Source organism: Hevea brasiliensis, chromosome 6 (assembly GCF_030052815.1).
Source record: "Hevea brasiliensis isolate MT/VB/25A 57/8 chromosome 6, ASM3005281v1, whole genome shotgun sequence".
Taxonomy (NCBI): domain Eukaryota; kingdom Viridiplantae; phylum Streptophyta; class Magnoliopsida; order Malpighiales; family Euphorbiaceae; genus Hevea; species Hevea brasiliensis.
In genome coordinates this window covers 522049-544866 of record NC_079498.1, presented here as the reverse complement: position 1 = coordinate 544866, position 22818 = coordinate 522049, and the positions used below count along the sequence as shown (strand labels likewise).

The 22818-nt window shown below is 34.3% G+C and overlaps 3 protein-coding genes across 5 annotated transcripts; all 3 read left to right on the top strand.

Annotated features, from left to right (window-relative positions):
• The first annotated feature begins 3978 nt into the window (after positions 1-3978).
• Positions 3979-7164, top strand: LOC110663165 (cell division protein FtsZ homolog 2-2, chloroplastic-like). Its single transcript, XM_058149236.1, has 7 exons — positions 3979-4099; positions 4404-4456; positions 4543-4633; positions 5679-5818; positions 6428-6496; positions 6573-6636; positions 7154-7164. Exons 1-7 carry the CDS (start codon positions 3979-3981, stop codon positions 7162-7164), a joined length of 549 nt encoding a protein of 182 aa, XP_058005219.1.
• On the top strand, positions 5313-14789 carry LOC110663143 (60S ribosomal protein L10a-2). Of its 3 annotated transcripts, none has more exons than XM_058148111.1 (6): positions 5313-5325; positions 12247-12294; positions 12782-13001; positions 13851-14016; positions 14158-14363; positions 14578-14789. In XM_058148111.1, exons 2-6 carry the CDS (start codon positions 12290-12292, stop codon positions 14629-14631), a joined length of 651 nt encoding a protein of 216 aa, XP_058004094.1. In that variant the 5' UTR covers positions 5313-5325; positions 12247-12289; the 3' UTR covers positions 14632-14789. The 3 variants fall into 3 exon arrangements, with proteins under 3 accessions (XP_058004094.1, XP_021678083.1, XP_058004093.1); XM_021822391.2 differs by lacking the exon at positions 5313-5325 and adding an exon at positions 12036-12152 and having other exon boundaries at positions 12250-12294; XM_058148110.1 differs by lacking the exon at positions 5313-5325 and having other exon boundaries at positions 12148-12294.
• Positions 7433-8190, top strand: LOC110663146 (uncharacterized). The gene has a single exon (XM_021822392.2). It carries the CDS (start codon positions 7519-7521, stop codon positions 8005-8007), a length of 489 nt encoding a protein of 162 aa, XP_021678084.2. The 5' UTR covers positions 7433-7518; the 3' UTR covers positions 8008-8190.
• Positions 14790-22818: the final 8029 nt, after the last annotated feature.

The following is a 22818-nucleotide window of genomic DNA, read 5'->3' as shown; positions in this document are numbered from 1 at the left end:
TGTAGTATATCTAATGGGTTATCGGTAGGTGAAGTACGGTAACTCATTAGGTGTACTACGGGATCATGTTACATCTTACGGGGGAGTAGGGTGTGACAGTCATAATCTGATCGATCCTGCCGCCAATTGAATTGGGTCTTGTCCCAAACACCTTCTACTCCCCGAGAGTTTTCCATAGACATCAAGAACACCAATTTTCATTAAGCGGTTTGTCTAATTTTTGCCCGAAAAGTTTTAACCTATTTCTATTTTTGGGCTAAATTTCTCCCAAACCGAGAACCTCACGAGAATTCTAAGAGTACCGGCATGCTCTACACGGCGAGAGATTTGTGGCAATATAAATTTCAAAATTTTTTGACACTAAAATTTTTATGAGTCCCATGAACTTCGTAGTGATTTTTCGATTTTTAAATGAGTTTAAATAATTTTGTAAATATTTTATTCTAACCCTTGGTGTTGTAGGCTTCACGTAGGTACTTTCGTTTCGTAGAAATTCGACCGTCACTTAGATCTACAATTTTGGACTAGACAGACAAGCTGCCAGAACTGTTTCAGAGCTGAATTGGAATTGTGGTCCTTCTCACAATTTGCAGACGCTCCGGATGCGTTCCAAGCGTCAATAAGCATCAGAATTGACATAGATAAACTCGAACTCCTATTTTTTCAATTTCATTGTGCCAGGTTTAGAATAAAAATCCATAAAATATTTGTGGATAGTTAAAAAATTATAATTCTTTTTGTATTAGCTTTGTAATATTGCTAAGGACTGTAGGGCAAAATTTTAAAAATTTTAGAGCTCGTTTGAATAATTTTTAATAAAATATTAGTTATAGGGATTAAAATATAATTTTCTAAATTTGTGAGTATTGACTATTTTGGAGGACTTAGGAGGGGCCATATGATATTAATGAGATGTGATTGTGGGAATTTGAGATTTAGAAGTGTTATTTAGATCTTTTTGCAGGTTTGGTAAGTTTTAGGTATATGCAAAACTCTGTTGAATTTTCGGCAAAACTTAGGATTGTCCCTTGATTTTTTAAAAATTTTGTTTTAAGTAAATATCGATAAAATTTTTTATATAAAGTTTAGGTGAGCCGGGTCAGCTTTCCTCTTCCGCCTAGCCGCCGCAGTAACCTTTGGTTAATTTGTGAGTAGATATTGATTTTATTTATAATTTCAATATTATTATATATATTCAAGGCATGCTCATGCATCACTTATACATATATATATGTAGTAAAAATTAGACAAGCCTTTTATTGCATTTGTTATTGATAATATTGCTGTAATTGTTATTTTATAGCGATCTAGAGCTGTGTGTGTGAGTTGGTGTGTATGTGGTGTGTATATAGATATGGGTAAGATGGGTAGACGCGGCTGGAGCTTGACTCGTTGAAACCTGATCCTTATTATGGTTAAGTAGGGGTAGGCACAGCTTTGTGTTAATCTCGCTGGCCTCTGCATTTTGATATTAAGAGAAAGTTCGGCTTTGAGTTGATCTCACTGGCAGAGGTTGAAACTAAGAGAGCTGTATAGGGGATCAGCTCCCATATATATGTAAGTATGGATGTGATACATGGGTGTGTAAGTGCTCCAAATTGCCTTTAATGTGATTATGACTTGATTTCTTGGAAATGTGTGAAGATGATGCATTTCACTCTTAGGATGTACTAGACTTAGATAGTTATTAAAATTGTAAGTAAAATTAATATCTTACTCTATAAGTTGAACACTTACTCCTGTTCACCCTATTTTTTTAGGTTACATGAGAGCTTATTCTTATGTTTAACCTGCTTTCTTCCTTGCAGGTCCATAAATTTTTATTCCCATATTTTGTATTATTCAATTTGAATTCTAGATCTTCACATGTGTAAAACCATTTTATTTAGCTTGGGACTGTAAGATTAATTATTTTAGGGTTATAAATTTATTAATCTATGTATGTGTAAATGTGTTGATGAATGACTTGTTGGATGAGGGAGTTGGACTCCCATTTGATTTTATATTGAATTGTAGATGATTATAAAGGTAAGCTGAGCTCCCCAAATGGTTTTATTTTGAGATTAGAGGTCAAATGTATTGAGAACTCCCCGTTGAATGGTCCATGTTATGGTCAGACTCTGTCTTGTTAATTTCTTGAAATTGGGTTCAAAATATGAGTTTCATGGATGGGTTAGAGATTAATTGGGTTTACTACGGGCTTTGAGAGTCTTATACTGACTCTAGTCCTAGTGCTGGTTTGGCCCATAATTTGGGTCGTGACACTCGAAACACCAAAAAATGGGGAAAATATTTTCTAAAAAAATATTGTTTATAAAATAAATGAAGCCTAAGTCTTAATATTAAATTATTTGATATCAATTACGTGAATTCTTTTTTATCATTCAACCATGTTTAAAATTAATTCTGTATATCTAAAAAAAAATAATTCTATATTAATATTCAAGAATTATAAATCTTCTATAATTAATTTCTTCTATGTCATTTTAGTCTATCATTTTCCTTTTTCTTTTTATTACTAATACTAATTTATTATATTTCCTTACAAAAGCATTTAATTCTTTATGTTAAACATAATCAAATCATCTTAAACAACACTATTTTATTTTATCTTTATAATTTTTCTTGTCTAAACTCGATCCACTATAAACCAAAGTATAGTTGGATCCACTTATTACATAAGGTTAGGTGTCTTCTATGGTTATTTGGTTCTATACAAAATATAATTATTTTGTTACAAAAAATAAGATAATTTCACATAAATTTATAACTTATCTCATGAGTTTTTTTGTAAAATAATTATTTTTTCCGTAAAGTAGTTAATTACTAAAATTTTATTAACATAACAAAAAAAAAGTTTTTTCATGTAAAAAAACACATATAATATTTTTTAAAAATCTAATAAACAATATTTAATAATTCTACACTTGTTCCTATAATTTTTTAATAAAAATTTGCCATACATAATTTATCTCTTAGATTTTTTTTAAATAATATTACATGTGCTTTTTTATTTGAAGAAACTTTATTTTTTTTATTAAGTTAATAAAATTTGTGCAATTAATTAATTTACGAAAAAAAAATCATTTTATGAAAAATCTAATAAGATGTTATAAATTTATGTGAAATTATCTTATTTTTTGTGCTAAAATAATTATACTTTATATCGAAGCAAGTACCCATAGAATTTACTTGAAGGTTAGTATAAAGAAAAAGATCAAATAAGCCCATGTAAGCTAAATACTTGGAAAAAGAGGCTAAATAAATCAAAATCAAGTTTTTGAGTAAATAAGCATTTGTACTTTCTAATTAAGACCAATTAAGTTCATACCTAATAAAATATTATTTTTTTAATAATAAAATATTATTTTTTGGTTTTGAACTAATAAATTATTAAAAATAATAATTTAATATTAAATAATTTTTGTTCACCATATTTTTCGATTTCTTTTTTTTAATTTTATTTTAGTTAAAATTAATGAATAATTATAATATTTAAAATTAGAAAAATAATATTTTATTATTAAAAAATAGTATTTTATCAAGTGTTGATTTATTTGTATAGGTTAATTAGTTTAAAATTTAATTTTAAACTTATTTGATTCAAAATACAAAAGTTTATTTAATCTTTTTTTGATTTATATAATCATTTATATATATTTATTATTCTAATATTAGATATTTATTTTAATATTTACATTTTTATCATGCTCAATCTCTTATAAATATGTTGTATTTTAGAGGTTCAACATTCTTTTACATGTATCAAAGCTGGTCTTCCGTAGAACTTACCTTGAATTTTAGGTCACACATCACCTACTGCACTCTTCATTCCTTTCATCTTATTTTGATGTTATGAGTTATATTACTTTATCATTTGGATGATAATATAACCCTAATTTGTGCATTTTGGTTTCTAAATCACTCTACTGCTGCTTAATTATAACCTGAAGAAATGGAACTTTGGCTCAAGGAAAGATGATATTTAAGGCTAATGTACCGGTGGGACTCCACTCCAGTGATTGCAGGGATTTCAAAGTCCTTGGGAATCTTGAATGTGGGTATCGTTACCACCCCCATTCTCTTCTGAGGGTCAAAGGCAAGTTTTTCAAGCTCAGGAAGGAATTGCAGCTATGTGAAACAATGTTGACACATTGATTGTTATCCCTAATAACAAGTGGCTGGCCGTGGTTTCACAACCCACCCCTGTAACAGAGGCATTTAACTTGGCTGATGATATACTTTGACTAGGTGTTTGTGGTATCTTTAGCATTATTATGGTATGAATTACTAATGTGATTTTCATTTTTTGATATTGACTAAAGGGAATTGTTAAGTTTTCTGTTGGATTCGCTCTTATGTTTATTTCATATTAGTTTTATTACTTGTATGCCTAATGTTAGTTCATAGTTGCATGCATCTTATTATCGTATTATGTATGGATACAAGCAAGCTTGTAACTGCTGCGCAAAGAGACAGTTGGAGATGTGATAACTTTTACCTTAAATCCAATTTTGAGCATGTACACATCAGAAATCATAGGTCCCGGGTCTGGTTAATGTTGATTTTGCTGATGTATTAGCTATCATGAAAAAAGCAAGCTCTTTTCTTATGGGAATAGGAACTGCAACTGGTAAGTTTGAAAATCTGAATGATGCAGCCGAAGAGAAAGAGCTTTGTCATTAATCTCACACGTAACGTATAGGTTTTGCAATTTAAGTTTCTTAATTCCTAGTGTAGCAACTGCTAAGAGTACTTTTATCTCTTAATTAGTAAAGGCTTTTTTAATAACTGATTTTATAAAGTAGTTAGAATTCTTAGTTTATTTGTGCAGTATTCTTTTTGGAATGGTAAATAACTTGCAGGAACCCGGGCATCTCTATCTTCTCTTTGTCCTCTATAATATTCTTCTTTTTCAACTCTTGTTATTCTTTCCTAGTATGACAGCTAGTCTGCTACTTCTTATTTTAAGTGTTTATTTCAACATCCTTGATTCTAAGGCCCTAATTCCACCAAAAGCTGATTGACTCTGAACAAATCTACAACAAAATTCCACCTTTCCTGTAATGTAGCTTATATATTTATATCAACAAGGTTTTCCCGCATGAGTTGGTACCAGAAATTAAGATCTGGGAAAGTTGACAGATAATTGTAAGAAAATGGTCTTTTCTAATTTACTTGATCTTAACGTACACATATCACCCACAATTTAAACTAGTTGAAAAACTAACCCAATGAATTCTTATGTTACATAAATCCTCTTCCAATCATTATTAAGGTTTCATTTGGTAAACTTCTTGTTTTGCTTTTGTTGCTTTATTTGCTTGTTGGTATTGTACTTTATAATGGAGAAAAGTAAAATAAGAAAGAAAAGCCAGAAAAAAGGAAACATAAAAAGAACCACTGGAGCCTAAGGAAATCAGTCCCTTATACAAACATAAGTCGTTATTTTTCTGAAATGACCTAAATATTCTCGTCCCTCATTGACATTGTCACAGTACTGATGTTATCCCAGTTTTGGAATTGCTCAGTCTGTCAAAAGTTTTCACAGCACTTGTTTCTTCGACAAAGCAATGTCTGATTTTCAGACCATTTCTGTCCATCTTTTGCTATTCGTCCAGACTGATTAATGCATGTTGTTGACATGTTTTAACTTTCTAATATGTTTTGATTGGAAGGGAAGAGCAAGGCAAGAGATGCAGCATTGAATGCCATCCAATCACTTTTGTTAGACATTGGCTTTGAACAAGCTACTGGGATTGTCTGGAAAATAACTGGTGGGAGCAGTTTAGCTTTGTTTGAGTTGAGCCTTCCAACTGTGGTATCACTGTCAAACCCAAACCCATTGGCATGTTATGTGTGCACAAATCTTATGCTGCACCATAGGTAGCAGTTAAGGTGAAAAAGGCCATGGGAATTCAGAACAATATTGCTTGAATCTTACATTCAAGTCCTTTAAGAGTGCAAGGGAGTTTAACTGTAAGTTTCTGGGTTCAACTAGTCCCTTAAACTCAACTGTTGAGAGGAAATATGTACCTAAAAGATATTATATATCTGATCCCACACCTTTAGCACATAGGTAGACAACTTTTCTATATAGTTTGTAAGTTCAGCTGAGTAATTGTTAATTGAGGAAGTATTACTGCAATTCTTTTGGCTATTCAGGATCCAAGTTCTGCTGAGGGACTCGGGTGAGTAGACTTTGTGACGGTAACACATGAAAATTGAATAAGTACTTGTAAAGCATGACATGCTCTTTGCTAAGCTAAACAAATTGAAGTTGTGTGTGTAAATTATAAGTACAACATTTGAAATTGCTGTATGAAGGAATTAAAATCTCTTTGCTAAGCTACAGTTTGGAATTTGATCATTTTACTTCTTACCCTTCTTCGTAGTAGCTTAATCACTTAGAAAATTAAAATTGTAGTCTCCCTTAAAGGTAAGCATAACTCTGATTGCTACTGGATTCAATTGCCAAGATGAAAGTGAAGGGAAGGTATGCAAACTTTCTCCATCCATTTCTTGATGTTTAATTATGTGTTCTTGTATCCTTTTGTTTTGGGAATATGCAGGGGGCTCAACATGGTCTTGGTGACGCTTCTGTTCGAATCAACAGAGACATCTCAAATGCTAATGGTAGTTTGAAAGTAGAGGGATCTCTTGTTATATACTTCATATCATATTACATTTATAACTCATTAGATCTCTCTAAATTTTTTTAAAAAAAAAAAAAAAAAAACAAATGAGGAAAAAAAAAAAATCTCCCAAGTACTGGTTAATTATGGTGATAAGAACCAAGAAGCAATAATTAAGAAACCAAAGCTTAAAAGAGTTGGGTGGTGGACAAGACAGAATTTAGAAAGAAAAAGACTCTTAAAATGTAAAGAAACTGTATGAAAAGCATGGCTTACAAAAATCTAGACGAAGAATTAAAGAAACTGGGCCACCATACGAGAAGGCTGATGGACTGGAAGGGAAATTCCAAATCTCTTTAAAAAAAAAAATTAAAGAAATTAATTTCTAAAGCCTTTTAATAAATTAATTTTTTTATTAATATTAAAAATATCGTAAAAAATCTCAATAACCCCTTTTGTTATAGTAATTGTTTTATTGTGAAATGTGGATTCTTATTTGATTTATTATATTCTTTTAGTTGAAGCATAGTTCAAATACTAAGGTAATTTAAAATATTCATTCTTGAATTGAGATCAAAATTAAATCAAATTAAAATTGAATTGAATCAAAATTAAAAAACTCTCAGTCTAATTTTAATTACTCTAAATCTATAAACCAAAATTGACTTGGACCGAACCGACGGCAAATACTATCCTAAAATCTGAGTTGATGAGAAATAAACCACACAATAACAAGCTTGAGACGTAGGAATGTCACAAACCATACAACCATCAACTCTTATGACGTGTATTATTACTTCCCCATTCATTCTCATGCTTTCTTTCCCCACACAATAATTCTTTCAAAAACCCTTTTTCTACCTTTCTTCGTTCTCATTCAAACATGGACAAAACCCATCTCTCATCTAACAATGATGAATCCACCACCTGCACAAGCAAAACCAAATCCAGCTGCCGGATTCTTGCATCTCCCGCGAAAATAAACGTGGGTTGTAGGCCTCATCATGAGAATTCACTCAGGTTACAAGAGTTGTTATCCAAGAATGAACCTGATGAATTGCAAGCTCAAACTTTGTCTCCACCTTGCTCATTTTCATCTCCTAGTCCTAGACAACATGTTATTGATACCAACGACAAGGAGAAGGATGGCGGGCGAGAAAGATTGAAGAGGCATCGAGAAGAGGTGGCTGGAAAGGTTATGATACCAGATGCATGGAATCAGGAGAATTTTCTTATGGATTGGATTGATTATTCTTCCTTTGATAAGTTGTTGGCTGCTAATGGAATTGCATCAGCTCGTGAAGCACTTATGGCTCAGGGACGTAGAGGTAGAGCCAGCTCTCAAAGACTCAGGATAGAAAGTAGGTGTTGAATTTAATAATTAGTTTCAATTTTCATCTTTCTTGTTTGAGATACAGTATTATGAAGAACAAGATCTCTAGCCTCATGTTTTCAGTCTTTAAATCATGCATGAAATCTTGAATTTCAGAGCTCATGGTTGCAGATAAATAAAAGTGGAAGCATGTGATAACCCAATAGCCTTTTCTTTTTGCTATATTGCTTATCCACAGGATTGAATTAATTTACTATATTATATCATGTATATATTAGAAAGGAATTAAAGAACTCATTCAAGCAAATACATTTTGCCCTGTAGCTGGATCTGAACTTTATTTGATTCATTAAAACTTTCAAAATAGCATCCCATTTGGTGAATTATGTATAGGCATCAAGAACATGATCACCATGGTGCTCAAACCCTCATATGCTTATCTGCAGTCTCTTCAGAATTCAGCCTTGATCCTCCTCCATATCTGCAAATATTCAAGAGTATATATGAATAAATCCTCTCAAAAACTTCACAAACATATATATCCTTTTATTTATCCTGAAAATTAAATTAATTATGTAAATTAGACATCTACTGGAATATATAATATGTTTCATAGTACATCCATATATATTATTTATTTCTTATCTTTAGTCCTTCAATTCATTAGGGAAAAGCGGAAAAGTTGATGATGCTACATATGAAAAAATTTGGAAATTTTGCAAGAGATATGATAGTTTCTATTTTTTAGTACCTATTTTTTTATTCCATAAAGAAATTAAGTGATGAATTATCAGTAATTTGACTAATCGCTTCATCTGGGTATCCTCTTCTGTCAATTCTTTCACTTTATGTTCCAGAAAATTTGTCCTCTCCTGCAAAGCCAAACAAAAAAAAGCAGGGATTTCTAAGGGAATTTAAGCTCCGTTCGGAATTGTTTGATTTTTTTCCTTTTTTTTTTTTAAAAAAAACTTTTAAATACTGTTGAAAAAGATTTAGAAATTTTTAAATTTTTTTTTTTATTTACAGCAGTTCAAGTAACAATGTTAAACAGGAATAACTTAATCTTGTTCTTCCATTAATATATATGTAATTTTCTATATCTGTAAATTGCACACAGAAAAGTACTAATATACCATTTTCTTCTCTGAGATGTAGCAGCAGATGCTTTACTTTTAATCTTTTGGCTCTCATTTCTTCTGTCATCTTCTTCAAAGCCTTCAGCAATTCTTTTTCTCCCTCCAAGACACTTGCATCTTTGCTGCCAAATATCAAGATCCTGTTGGGTTTGTTTTGACCAGCAAGATGATGAAGTGCTTGGGGAGAGATTTTATTTTGCAGACTATACCATATATAATTTGCATGATTAACCGTATTTAACAATGTGTCAACTCAAGCTTCTTCAAGATTAATTATACACCATGAGAATCATCTCCTCACTTCATATATGTTTATGTTAATATATAGGTAGTAATTTAATAATTAATTGTTTCTCTCTTCATATAAAATATAAAAAAATTAGTTCCATATATAACCAGAAACTCTTATCTTAACATAAGTTATTATACAATTAATGACTAATTTTAAACCTAAATGTGACCAATTGGCCCACATCTTTTGCCTGAAGAGAAATGAATTCCAGCTGAGCTCACACTTGTCCATGTCAGTCTCTTCCAATCCAATCTTCAACAACCCCACTCAAACCAAACTTAAAAATTAGAGGAAAAAAAAAAGAAAGTGAAAAATATATTATTTCAAAATCTGTCTTCATGAGAACTGAACCACACAAAATTGGCATCTTCATCAACCATGAGACGTAGAGATGTCCTATACCATACAATTCAATTCTTCTCATTCCCTTTACTTACCCCTTTTACCAATCCACTTCTAAGGGCAGGTTAGAATCATCACATTCAACCAACTTTGATATCACTTGTTAGAAATGTAAAAATCTCAAAATATCTTTTAAAATTTTTTTTAATAAGTTTTATAAAAGAACTTAATCTTAAAATTAGCATCACATTTAACTAATACTCAAAAAGTAATAGACTTTAGGTACATCTATTTCATAGAAAATAACTTAAATATGAAAAATGTTCTACATTTCATTGTTTGGCTATAATATAAAATTAATGATTTATGTTTATATTATGTATATATAAGTATTTTTATATTTTAATAAAATTATTAAATTTTAAAAAATAAAAAATAACTTAATTTTTCTTTTAATTAGAAAAATATTTTCTATTGACTTTTTTTTATGAGTGTCCAAATGCTAAAAAAGCTAAAAATATTTCCAAAAAAAAAAAAAATAGCCTTAAAGTGAAAACTTTTACACTTTGAATATCTGAGTTAAAGTTGTAATCTTTTTTCTGCACCATTAATGAAGCAGGAAGATGGAGAGTAAGATTTAACAAAGGGATGATATAAACCACAAAAGTTCTAGCGTATGGGATTCCCCCATCAGATTCCTGCATTTTCCTTAGAAACCAACAACTGATCAATAGTTATTTGGCTCCTATAGCGAACCAGTTAATGAAGCCAACGGTACTGAAACGACTGGTGGATTGTTTCATAATGATTCTGAACGTGAAAGATATTAAAGAAGCTTCGACAAGATTAAGGATTGGATTGATTGTTCTTTGTTGAACAAGGTATGAACCCCTGATGGAATTGCGTGATCAGCTTGTGAAGCACTTGCTGCTGAGGGACAAAAAAACAACTTCTCAACTTCTTCAATTATTCCATTTCAATATATAGCAGAAAGAACTTCCTGTTTCTATAAATTTTATTGTAGATACAGGAAAAGAAAAGGTGTTCTGAGTTATGATCATCTTGCAGTCAGTAAGATCACATGAACCACATTCAAAAGTGAGAGATATTTCAGCACCAGACTCTGAGCTATGTCAGTATTAGAACTGCTAGTGATGCTGCATTGCTGCTAGCTTCTTCTTCTTCTCCTTTTTTTTTTTCTTTTTTTTTTTTTTTTTTATATAAATTTGGCTCAACTTGATGGATTCGAATTAGGTTTCACACTATACTGAATATATTCTATTTTTTTAGAAAATAAAAATAGAACTCTCATCAAATAGAAATAAAATATAAAATTTAAATTAAAAATTTTCATATCACTATAATTTTATATAAAAAATTTAAGATAAATTATTTATCTAAAATATAATAATAATTATCTTAATTTAAAAAATTTAATTATATTAATAGAACATTTGATTTCTCTAGGGATGACAATTTTAGATACGACCTGTGAATACGATAAAAAAATATAGGGTTTGGATTAAGTTTATTCGTGTTCGTATTGAATTCGTGTCGACTCATTTATGACACGAGTATAATTGTGTCGTGTCACGGATTAACCTGCTAATTCGAATTGACACATTTATAACACAGTTTAATATTGTCAGGTGTTGATCCTATGAACTCTGTTAAATGGATTAAGTGTATCAAACCATATTAAATGGATTATTTCATATTAAATGAGCGTATCATATTGAAAACACCTAATATAATTCAATATTAATCATGTCGTGTCATGTAATCCATATAATAGAAGGGTCGTATCCGTATTTTAGTTTTTTACACGATTTATTAATCGTGTCATATCAATCTTAATCGTGTTCGTATCACATGTTGACACAACACGAATACGATCTATCAATTCGAATTGTCACCCCCAAATTTCTCGAACTTTATTTTTTAGCATCTTAATTTAAACTTTAAAATCGTCTGATGGATTCTAATTTTGAGTTTATTGTAGCAAATTTGGAGTTAACTCGAACCATAATCTAGTCTGACATAATTGATACAGGTGCATAGGTGGACACCATTATATTGTTAAAAAATTACTTTGGATATATACATCAAAGATTATTTATAAAAACGTTTCCTTTTATATAAAATAATAATAATAATAATAATAATAATAATAATAATAATAATAATTGTGGAGACAATTATAAAAATTTCAAAGGCTAAAATGAAGAAAAGCCCATGAAGAAGAAACCAGAAATGCAAATGGGTTCAAATTGTAATTGGGAATTGGCCCAACCCATCACAGATCGAGGTAGCTAGGGTTGATCAACAGCTTAACACACTAACACTTATCTTTGATAAATCCCTATCCTTAGCCGCATTCTTCCTTGTAGCTAGGGCTTTCTTCATTTGCTCAGGTTGGCACAGCCTCTCTTCTCATAATCTATGTCTCCTTGCTACCCTTAAATCTGTCTCTTTTTTATTCCTCACCGATTTGTTTGGTTTTGTTCACAGGAAAGAAACCTGTAGGATCCTTTCTTGAAAGCTTCCAATCATGAGGTAATGGGAAGATCTCAGCTCCTTTATTGCTTATCATCTCTTTTTTACTATGTTCGCAGTTTTAAGATTGCGTGTTTAGTATCTATCGCATCTTCATTGACACCTGAGGCGAAAAAATGGGGTGGCGTCTTTAATCTTCACTGCTAATGGAATGGATTTGTTCAGTGTAATGGGATCTATGATATTTTTATCATTTTATTGGAAACTTCAGTATTGATTATTCTACGTTTGTATCCAAATGGAAGTAGGGTGTTGCTATTTAGGCCAATTACTGATTAGCTGTCGTTTTCTAGATATTCAAACGCTCTCTGACGCAAATATTTGTTTGTGTGTGGAATGATTTATGGTATATGATGTGGTCTGTAGAAGCAAAATTGATGGTTTGCATTTGTTTGTGTTTTCTATTTGGAAGTTTATGGCTTGAGACTGCTATCGTGTTTGGTTCATGTTGTATTTTTTGCTCAATATTGGGATATTTCTCCTGCAGTAAGCTCCAGAGTGAGGCATTGAGAGAGGCCATTTCTACTATTATGACTGCATCCAAAGAGAAGAAGCGGAACTTCACTGAGACAATTGAGCTCCAAATTGGGCTCAAGAATTACGATCCCCAGAAGGATAAGCGTTTCAGTGGCTCGGTGAAGCTGCCACATATTCCCCGGCCCAAAATGAAAATTTGCATGCTTGGTGATGCTCAGCATGTTGAGGAGGTATTTTGCCATTACATTTCATTAATGTTTAAAGTTCTCATTGGCGTGGTTTTGGGTGTTGCAAGTCTTTAACAGATCATATGATCTTTTTAGTGTCAAATTTCTGCATCAGTGATATGCTATTGTTAACTGTTGGAAGGTAGTTTTATGCTATACAAATAGCATGGAAATTTAAATGTTGCTACTTTCTGGGAGTATTTAGCACAGTGCTTTTGTTGTTGGGATAATGTAACAGATGAATTCTTCTCGATACACCTAATGTTTTAAGCTGTTAATGGAAAAATTCTCTCTTTAATTCCTATCCCTGCTCACTCACTTCTGTATTGAACGCTTTGCCATTCATATTTGATTTTTTTTTTTACTTTTTTTTATTCTCTATCTAACATTAGATGTGTCAATTTTTTTTTGTGCAGCCCTACACGGTTGTTAATTTCTTTTGTTTTTCCTTTTTATCAATGATCAGTAATTGATATTAGATTGTCGTTCAATTTTTTTAGGTTACTGGGTGAATTTTCGGGCCAGAAGTTCTGTGATAATGTCCATCAATTGTTGTTATAGTCATTTCATAACCCTCTCTTTGTCATTTGTTGCATGTTTTTGTGAGATTTCATAACCCACTCTTTTGTCATTATGTATCCTAACTAGACATCTTGTGCGCAATGCTTATTTGGATTTGCTTGTTCTATACTCTTATTTTATGGATGTTTCTCTCTTTCTTTTTCTTTAGTCAAGTATGGGAGTGTTATGGGGATGGGAGTGTTATGGGGTTGTGAAAGTGGATGTGTTTTCTCAGTTGAGGTTATAGTGATATGCATTTTTTTTTAATAAGTAGAATTTTTTTTGGCGCAGGCAGAGGGAATAGGTTTGCAGTGGATGGATGTGGAAGCATTGAAGAAACTAAACAAGAACAAGAAATTGGTCAAGAAACTCGCCAAGCAGTACCATGCGTTTTTGGCTTCAGAATCTGTCATCAAGCAGATTCCTCGTCTTCTGGGCCCTGGTCTCAACAAGGCAGGCAAGTTTCTTGAGATTAGATCGTTTTTGTTCTTAACTGCTGGCCTTAATTGTGGATGTGTAGAAATGTTGATTGGCCATTTGGATTTGAAACATATGTTATATTTTCTTATATTTTGCTCTGATTTTTCTGTCATTGCAGGGAAGTTCCCTACCCTTGTCACCCACCAAGAGTCCCTAGAGTCTAAAGTGAATGAAACAAAAGCAACAGTGAAGTTCCAGTTGAAGAAAGTGCTTTGCATGGGAGTGGCTGTTGGGAACTGTGCTATGGAGGAGAAGCAGGTGTTCCAAAATGTGCAAATGAGTGTCAATTTCCTAGTTTCTTTGTTGAAGAAAAACTGGCAGAATGTGAGTGCTAATGACTCTTTTAGCTTTTTCTTTGCTTTGTTGGCTAAATACCAGTTGCATGATCTACATTGGTTATTTTTTTCTTCTCCCTTTTCAGTCCATTGTATTATCACAAAGTACAAACTTTTCTTGTCGTCAATAGTATAGGTTCTATCATGTGTTATATATATATTTTTTTGAGAAAAAAATATTAATTTTTTTTCTTGGATATCAGGTTAAGTGCCTACACCTCAAGACTACCATGGGGGCGCCACAACGCATCTTTTAAGGAGGTCTTTAGTTTTAATTTTGAAGATGTGTACCAGAGATCTAATTAAAGAAGTATTTTTGCTTGAATGGTCAATTTTTCATATTATATTTCTGTTTTGTTTTGTTTTATTGAAATTGCTAGTAATGATATAATTTTCAACTTGCTTAGAGCTTTTATTGGTAGGTTGTGAACTTCATTTCCTTTGATTGCATTAAAACATTCAATGGTAGCTGAAAAATGTTATTGGTCAATTAGTGATAGTCTCAACTGTGGTTGATGGCACATCATCAGTCTTAGAGGTCTTCAGTTCCTATAGCTGCAAAAGAAAAGGCATTATGGTTAGGGATCTTTAGTTTCCTCTAAGTGGATGTGGAAATTTTGTTTTGATGTGTTTTGTTTTCATACTTTAGCAACTTAGGTTCTCTTTCATGCAAAGGACCAAAAATAGGATTTCTAGGGTACCATATAAGCACTACTATATGATAAAATTGTTACTGTAAAGTCAAGAAAGGCTCAGTAGAAATCTAATTCACGACTTTGGTGGCCTGATGAAAGCCAGAGTAGATGTTTTTGAACCTCTTTTAGCTTGTTTAGATAATGTGTGTGTGCGCGTGGGTTTATAGGCTAAGGTTTCTTTCGGTTAGTAATTGCCTAGGTGTGAGTGTTGGTATAGTAAACTCCTATACTATAGTAACTCCTACACTCCCGTGTGTGCGTGTGTTTGTCTTTACTGCAATAAAAATAGATAACTAGCAAGATCAAATGATAATAATAGAAATTGTACTTTCCGAGCGGGTTGCACTTACTATGAAATCTCAATTGCTTGTATCTCACAATCAGCACTGCCAAAGCCAGCAATCGTAAGTGCTCAATTGTTGTGGAAAACATGGAGTTTACAGAAAAACAAAATATTCATGTTTCCTCCAGGCCTTGTCAAGGAGCCGTAAGAGCAACAAGTGATACGGTGGTTAATGGTGAACAACTAAAAAAAAAGTAGTATAGTAACTACGCCTGCAACTAAAATGAGAAAACGGGGGCAGAGTGAGTGGAATCAACCCACAGACGTTCTCGGATGCTTAGTTGTTGGAACTGCTTTTCCGTCTGAAAATTTCAAATCTCTTCACCGATAAACAGTCAGTTGACCCTTTTATTCGGTCTATGGATGAAAATACACGAGGGGCATTCCTTCGTGCTTAATCAACCTGCTCCATCTCTACTGTTCTTTTACAGCCTATGTACTTGTTTTTCACTCTATCCGTTTTTCTGATTCTAAGAATAATTCTTCCCAACAGCCCACCAGCTTAGCTGTTGATAAATTGTTTAGTGCCTGGTGGACTATCAAGGATTTTGCATAAGTAGGTACCAATCTAGCACATATCATAATACTTCATCCCATAAGCCTTCTCTTTATGTTTTTTCCAAGCTGCATGCATACGACCTTGCAACAAATCCTACATTAAACCTGTGGAAGAACTCAATTCTTGCCATGCCAGTACCACTACGGACTGCAATTGCATTGTCTGGTTGCCTTCCAATGGCCTCGGGAACAGAATTGTAAGCATGGCTTCAGCATTTCTATATGCTCTCCTCACTTATAGGGTCCTACTTGTCTATTATGGAATTGACATGGCTGATCTTTTCTGGGAGCCAATTGCTCTGAAATCAGAAATATATACGGTTATGGGTATCTGCTAAAGAGCTACAATGTGAACAGTTCAGCCATGTTGCAGCAGCCTGCTTTCTGCCTCTTTATCTAGCTCATGACTATGAGGATCATGAAAAGCTTTTTTACTTGGATCAAAATCAAGGTTTTTTCGGAGTGCCTTGGTTAATTCTGAAATCAGACCAGTATTCTGTCCCTTCTCTTTTCTCAATTCCAACTTTCAAGAAAGTGCTAAGTAGATTGTTCCCTAACAAAGAGACTATTTTCCACCACTTGGGCATGTAACACCCATAATTTTTAAATTTATTATTTTATGGGTAATTATTTATATTTTATTTTATTTAAATTTTAAAAAATTATTTGAAATTTTTCGGATTTTAGAAATCAGATTCGATTTTCCAAAAATATAAAACTTTGATGATTTTTAAAAATTAATTTAAAACCATATGGCAAAACTAAAAATATATTTGAATTATACGAATTTTTCTGAGTTTTCTAGAATTTTTTCGAAATTTTTGAGTCTCGTTTTCAGTTCCAAGATAGTAAAAATTTAAATTTTTATATCATGAATTGGACCGGCCGAATCAAATCGGACCGATCAAATCGATCGAATCGAACTGATCGGACCGGTCAAATCGGACCGGTCCACTTCCCTTTTCTTCTTCTCTTTCGCGCGTTCCCAACAGCCCCTCCTTCTCTCCTCGTTTTCTCTCTCTTCCCTCTGCCCCTCGCTAGCCAGCCGCCACCCAGCCCTCCCCCACGGCACACCTCCCCAGCCCCTCCCCACCGCCGGGCCCCAGTCTTTGGGGGTAGACACTGCTTGAGAGACACTCGCTGGCAGAGGTTAGATTAAGAGGGCTGTATAGGGGTTCAGCTCCCATATATGTATTGCTTGACAGTGTTGGGTGTGTGAGTGCTCCAAATTGCCTTTTTGCTGTTATGATATGAAAATTATGACGATATTACATTTCACTCCATAAGGTGCATTAGCTTTAGATAGTTATAGAGATTATGATTAAAATTAGTATTTTACTCTCTGAGTCAACGTTCACTCCTGTTCATCTATTTTTTCAGGCTGCAGAATGATTATTTGTTGTGGCTAATCTGCTCTTCTTCTTCGCAGGTCCATTAATAGTATTTAATATATTTTGTACAATTGAGTTAAATTTTAGACTCTGCATGTGTTAGAAACACTTATTTTTATTTTGGGCCTGTATTATAAAAGTTATGTTGGACTTGTAAAATTATTAACTATATGCATGATGGGATTGGATGAGGGAGCTGAGCTCCCATTTGAGTTATTCCATTTTGATTATGTGAAGGGTGAGCTGAGCTACCCAATTTATTATATATTGTGTTTACAAGTCGGGCGAGTCAAAAACTCCCTGTTGAATGGTCTATTTTATGGACAGACTCTATCTGGTTGAATTCTTGAAATTGGTCCCAAATGGGCCTTAGAGTTGGGTTGAGGAATAGTTAGACTTACTACAGGCCTCGGGGGCTTTAGGCAGGTCTAGGTCCTAGTGTCAATCCGGCCCATAGGTTGGGTCGTGACAAATGTGGTATCAGAGTTTAGGCTCTAGATTCATGGGAAATAATATACTTGGGAGTGTAAAAGGAGTATTGTTAGGATGTTACATGCGGAGTATAGGATTCTGTTTCGTCTTTTTCTGTAATTTTTTATTTCTAGATTCTGCGTTATACCCCGAGTAATATAAGAGTGCCTTAGTTGGTGTCTTGATTTTCGTGGAGTACATAGAAATGTGAAATAGAGTTAGCAGACATGTTGAGGTCTGCCATGATGATACGTACTCTAAGAAATGTTATGTTTTTGGTCAGTATGGGTTTAAGTGGTGTGCCTATCTAGTGCCAGACACGAGTACATAAAGGTGAGTTATAAAGGTGAGGGTACCATTGCTGGCAGTCGTTAGTGGATGACCAAGTCAGAGTAAATTTATGATAATAGTAGATTCGAGAGAGATAAGAAATTAGGAGACCAAACCTGCTAGACAGAGTCAGAGTTTCCTAGCACAGAGACCAGTAATTGATGAAGATCATAGGAAGAGTACAGCAGGGTGAAGGTGGTGAGTTTGGATTTGCCAATGATGGCACCCTTATTCAAGGTTCCAGGATATGTGTGCCCAACGTGGATAATATCAGAAATGAAATCATGCGAGAGGCACATTATACACTGTATAATGTTCACCCAGGCTTTACTAAGATGTACCATGATGTAAAAGATAGCTACTGGTATAATGGCATGAAGAGAGACATAGCAGACTTTGTGTCCAAGTGCTTGACTTGTCAAAAGGTAAAGTTTGAACACCAGAGGCCGTCAGGGAAGCTGCAAGAGCTGCCTATCCCAGAATGGAAGTGAGAAATGATCACTGTGGATTTTGTAACTGGGTTGCCTCGTACCACGCAGGGATATGATTCGATATGGGTAATTGTAGATCGCCTGACCAAATCAGCTCATTTCTTGCCTGTGAAAATTACATATTCTGTTGCACAGTACGCTAGGCTCTATGTTCGAGAAATAGTCAGATTGCATGGAGTTCCTGCTTCCATAATATCTGACAGAGGGCCTCAGGCACTTGGCACACAGTTAAACTTCAGTACTGCCTTCCACCCTCAGACAGACGAGTAGTCCAAAAGGACAATCCAAACACTGGAAGACATGCTTCACATGTGTGTTTTGAATTTTGGAGGTCAATGGGATGATCAGCTACCCTTGGTAGAGTTTGCCTATAACAACAGTTATCATTCCAGCATAGGGATGGCACCCTATGAGGCGCTATATGGCAGAAAGTGTAGGTCTCCTCTGTGTTGAACGGAAATGGGAAAAGCGAAGGTGCATGATGTAGACCTAGTGCAGTACACTTCAGAGGTTCCTTTAATCGGGGAACGATTAAAAACAGCTTTCAGTAGGCAGAAGAGTTATGCAGATCCCGGACGGAGGGATGTAAAGTTTGCAGTAGGTGATTACGTATTCCTGAAGGTTTCTCCAATGAAGGAAGTCATGAGATTTGAAAAGAAGGGCAAGTTGGCACCTCGATATATTGGACCTTTTGAGGTTACTGATAAAATTGGAGCAGTTGCCTATCAGTTGGAGTTTCCACCCAACCTTTCTCATGTTCATCATGTATTTCATATCTCCATGCTCAGGAAATACATACCTGATCCTTCTCATGTGCTACAGCCGGATATAGTAGAGCTGAAGGAAGACTTGACGTTTGAGGAGCAACCTGTAGCCATAGTGGACTACCAAGTAAGGCAGTTAAGATCAAAATAGATCCCTATGGTTAAGATTTTGTGGAGGAGCCAGTCAATGGAAGAGTACATCTGGGAATCAGAGCGGGGCGTGCATAGCAAGTACCCTTATTTATTTAATGTATAATTCTAATTTTTTATTCTGCCTTGTGTAAAATTCGATGATAAAATTTCTATAAGGGGAGAAGAATGTAACACCCCTAATTTTTAAATTTATTATTTTATGGGTAATTATTTATATTTTGTTTTATTTAAATTTTGAGAAATTATTTTAAATTTTTCAGATTTTAGAAATCAGGTTTGATTTTTCAAAAATATAAAACTTTGATGATTTTTAAAAATTAATTTAAAGACCACGTGGCAAAACTAAAAATATATTTGGACTTTACGAATTTTTTTGAGTTTTCTAGAATTTTTTTGAAATTTTTGGGCCCCGTTTTAGGTCACAAGACAGAGTAAAAATTTAAATTTTTGTATTCTGAATCAGATCGATCGAATCGAACCTGATCGGATCGGACCGATCGAATCAGACCGGCTCACTTCCCTTTTCTTCTTCTCTTCCGCGCGTTCCCGACAGCCCCTCCTTCTCTCCTCATTTTCTCTCTCTTCCCTCCGCCCCTCGCCACCCAGCCGCCACCCAGCCCTCCCCCACAGTCCAGCGCACCTCCCCCGCCCCTCCCTGCCGTTAGCCGACACGCTAGGCCGCAGGAAAAGTCACGCAAAACCTCCCCTTCGCGCAGCGCGCCATTTCACCTTCCCAGGCCTATTCTAGCCAATCTGGCCACTAATGGTCTTATGCGAAAATCCATTTACACCTCGAGAGCTTTCCATAGACATTAAGAATGCCAAAATCCATCGAGCGGTTTACCCAATTTTTGCCTGGAAAGTTTTAACCCATTTCGATTTTTGGACTAAATTTCTCTCAAACTGTGAACCCTACGAGAAAACCGAGAGTACCAGAGTGCTTCACTCATCAAGAGTTTAGCGGCAATACTAGTTTCAAAATTTCCCGACATCGTTTTTCGGTGGTTCCCGCGAAACTTCGTAGTGTTTTTTCGAGTACTAAATGAGTTTAGAAAATTTCATAAAAATTATGTACTAACCCCCGTGTTGTGAGCTTCGTGTAGGTACCTTCAGTTCGCTGAAATTTAACGGTTGCCCAGGTCTATAAATTTCAAGCTGGGCAGACAGGTGATCGAAAAAGTCTTAGAATTGGGCCAAGATTTAGGCTACCGCACCATTGTCAGATGTCCCGAACGTGTTCCCGGGGTTAGAATCGGCATAGGTAAACCCGAACCTTACTTTTTCTTAATTATCTAGTGCTTGAATTCGATTAAAAATCTATAAAATATTCGTGGTAGCTTAGAAAATTATAATTCCTTTTGCATTAGCTTAATAATATTGCTAAGGACCACGGGGCAAAGTTTTAGAATTTTTAGAGCTCATTTGGGTAGTTTTTGCAAAAGGGTTAATTATAAGGACTAAACTGTAATTTTTCATATTTTGATTTTTGACTGTTTGGATGGGCCCAGGAGGGGCTATATGGTGTGATTGAGTTGTGGATGTGTGATTTGTGGATATAGAAGTGCGTTTTGAGCACTTTTGCAGGTTGGGTACGTCCTACGTATAGGGGAAACTCTTCCGGATTTTCGGTACAACTTAGGATATCTTTGGTATTTTCTTAGTTTGTATTGAGTCAAATGTATTAAATAATTATAATAAAATTGTCAAGTGAGCTAGGACAGCTTTTCTCCTCTGCCCAGCCGCCACAGTGACATCAATTTAAGTTTTTAAGTAAAATATTAATTTTAATTATAATTTCGATATTATTATATGTTTAAGCATGCCCATGCATCACTTATAAGTATATATCTATATAGTTAAATACTAGGCATGAAGTATATTGCATTTTTAAACTGATGAAGTATTATAGATGTTGTTTACGGTAATTTAGAGTAGTGTGCGTGTGGTGTGTGGTGTGAGATATGGACAGGACGGGTAGACACAGCTTGAGAGACACTCGCTGAGACCCGGTCCTTCAAGATAGATACGACTCGAGAGACACTCGCTGGGACCTCGCATTTGGTTTATTAAGCGAAAGTCCGACTTGAGAGACACTCGCTGGCAGATGTTGAATTAAGAGGGCTGTATAAGAGATCAGCTCCCATATATGTATTGTTTGACAGTGTTGGGTGTGTGAGTGCTCCAAATTGCCTTTTTACTGTTATGATATGAATTGTATGAAAAATTTGTGAGGATGTTGCATATCACTCTATAAAGTGCATTAGCTTTAGATAGCTATAGAGATTATGATTGAAATTGGTATTTTATTCTCTGAGTCGAACGCTCACTCTTGTTCATTTATTTTTTCAGGCTACAGGAGGATTATTTATTGTGGCTAACCTGCTCTTCTTCCTTGTGGGTCCATTAATAGTATTTAATGTATTTTGTACAATTGAGTTAAATTTTAGACTCCGCATGTGTTAGAAGCACTTATTTTTGTTTTGGGTCTGTATTATAAAAGTTATGTTGAACCTGTAAAATTATTAACTATATGTATGATGGGATTGGATGAGGGAGCTGAGCTCCCATTTGAGTTATGACATTTTAATTATATGGAGGGTGAGCTGAGCTCCCCAATTTATTGTATAGGGCGAGTCAAAAACTCCTCATTGAATGGTCCATTTTATGGTCGGATTCTATCCGGTTGAATTCTTAAAATTGGGTCAAAATGGGCATTCGAGTTGGGTTGAAAAATAGTTAGACTTACTACGGAACTCGGAGGCTTTAGGCTACCTCAGGTCCTAGTGCCAGTCTAGTTCATAAGTTGGGTCGTAACATTTTTCACCCATAAAATCAAGCATGGGAACTTATCACTAGGTTCTAACAGGCCTATTTGGCCAAAGCAGATGAGAGAATTGGTCTGCAGATAAGACTATTTTATCCTGAATCAAGTCCAATTCACCTTGTTCTGAAGCAAATCCTATGCTGTACTCACAAGGAAAACCTACTACCCCAACTAGAAGAGACTCAATCAACAGCTTTGTAATGCAGACGTCAAAATCTCAACTAATTAAAGTGTTTAAATTGCTGGATTTTTCTTTCTTTAATCGGTTAGAATATCTAGTTTGCCAAACTTGGTTTCAGAATGAAGTTTGCCAGGAGTCAGGACCAACGGGCACAACTCCACCTAAGAATTCTTTGATGGGTTTAAGAAAGAGTTCTCCCCTGAGAATCAACAAAATGAATGTCTCAGATCATTGGCTTTGTCA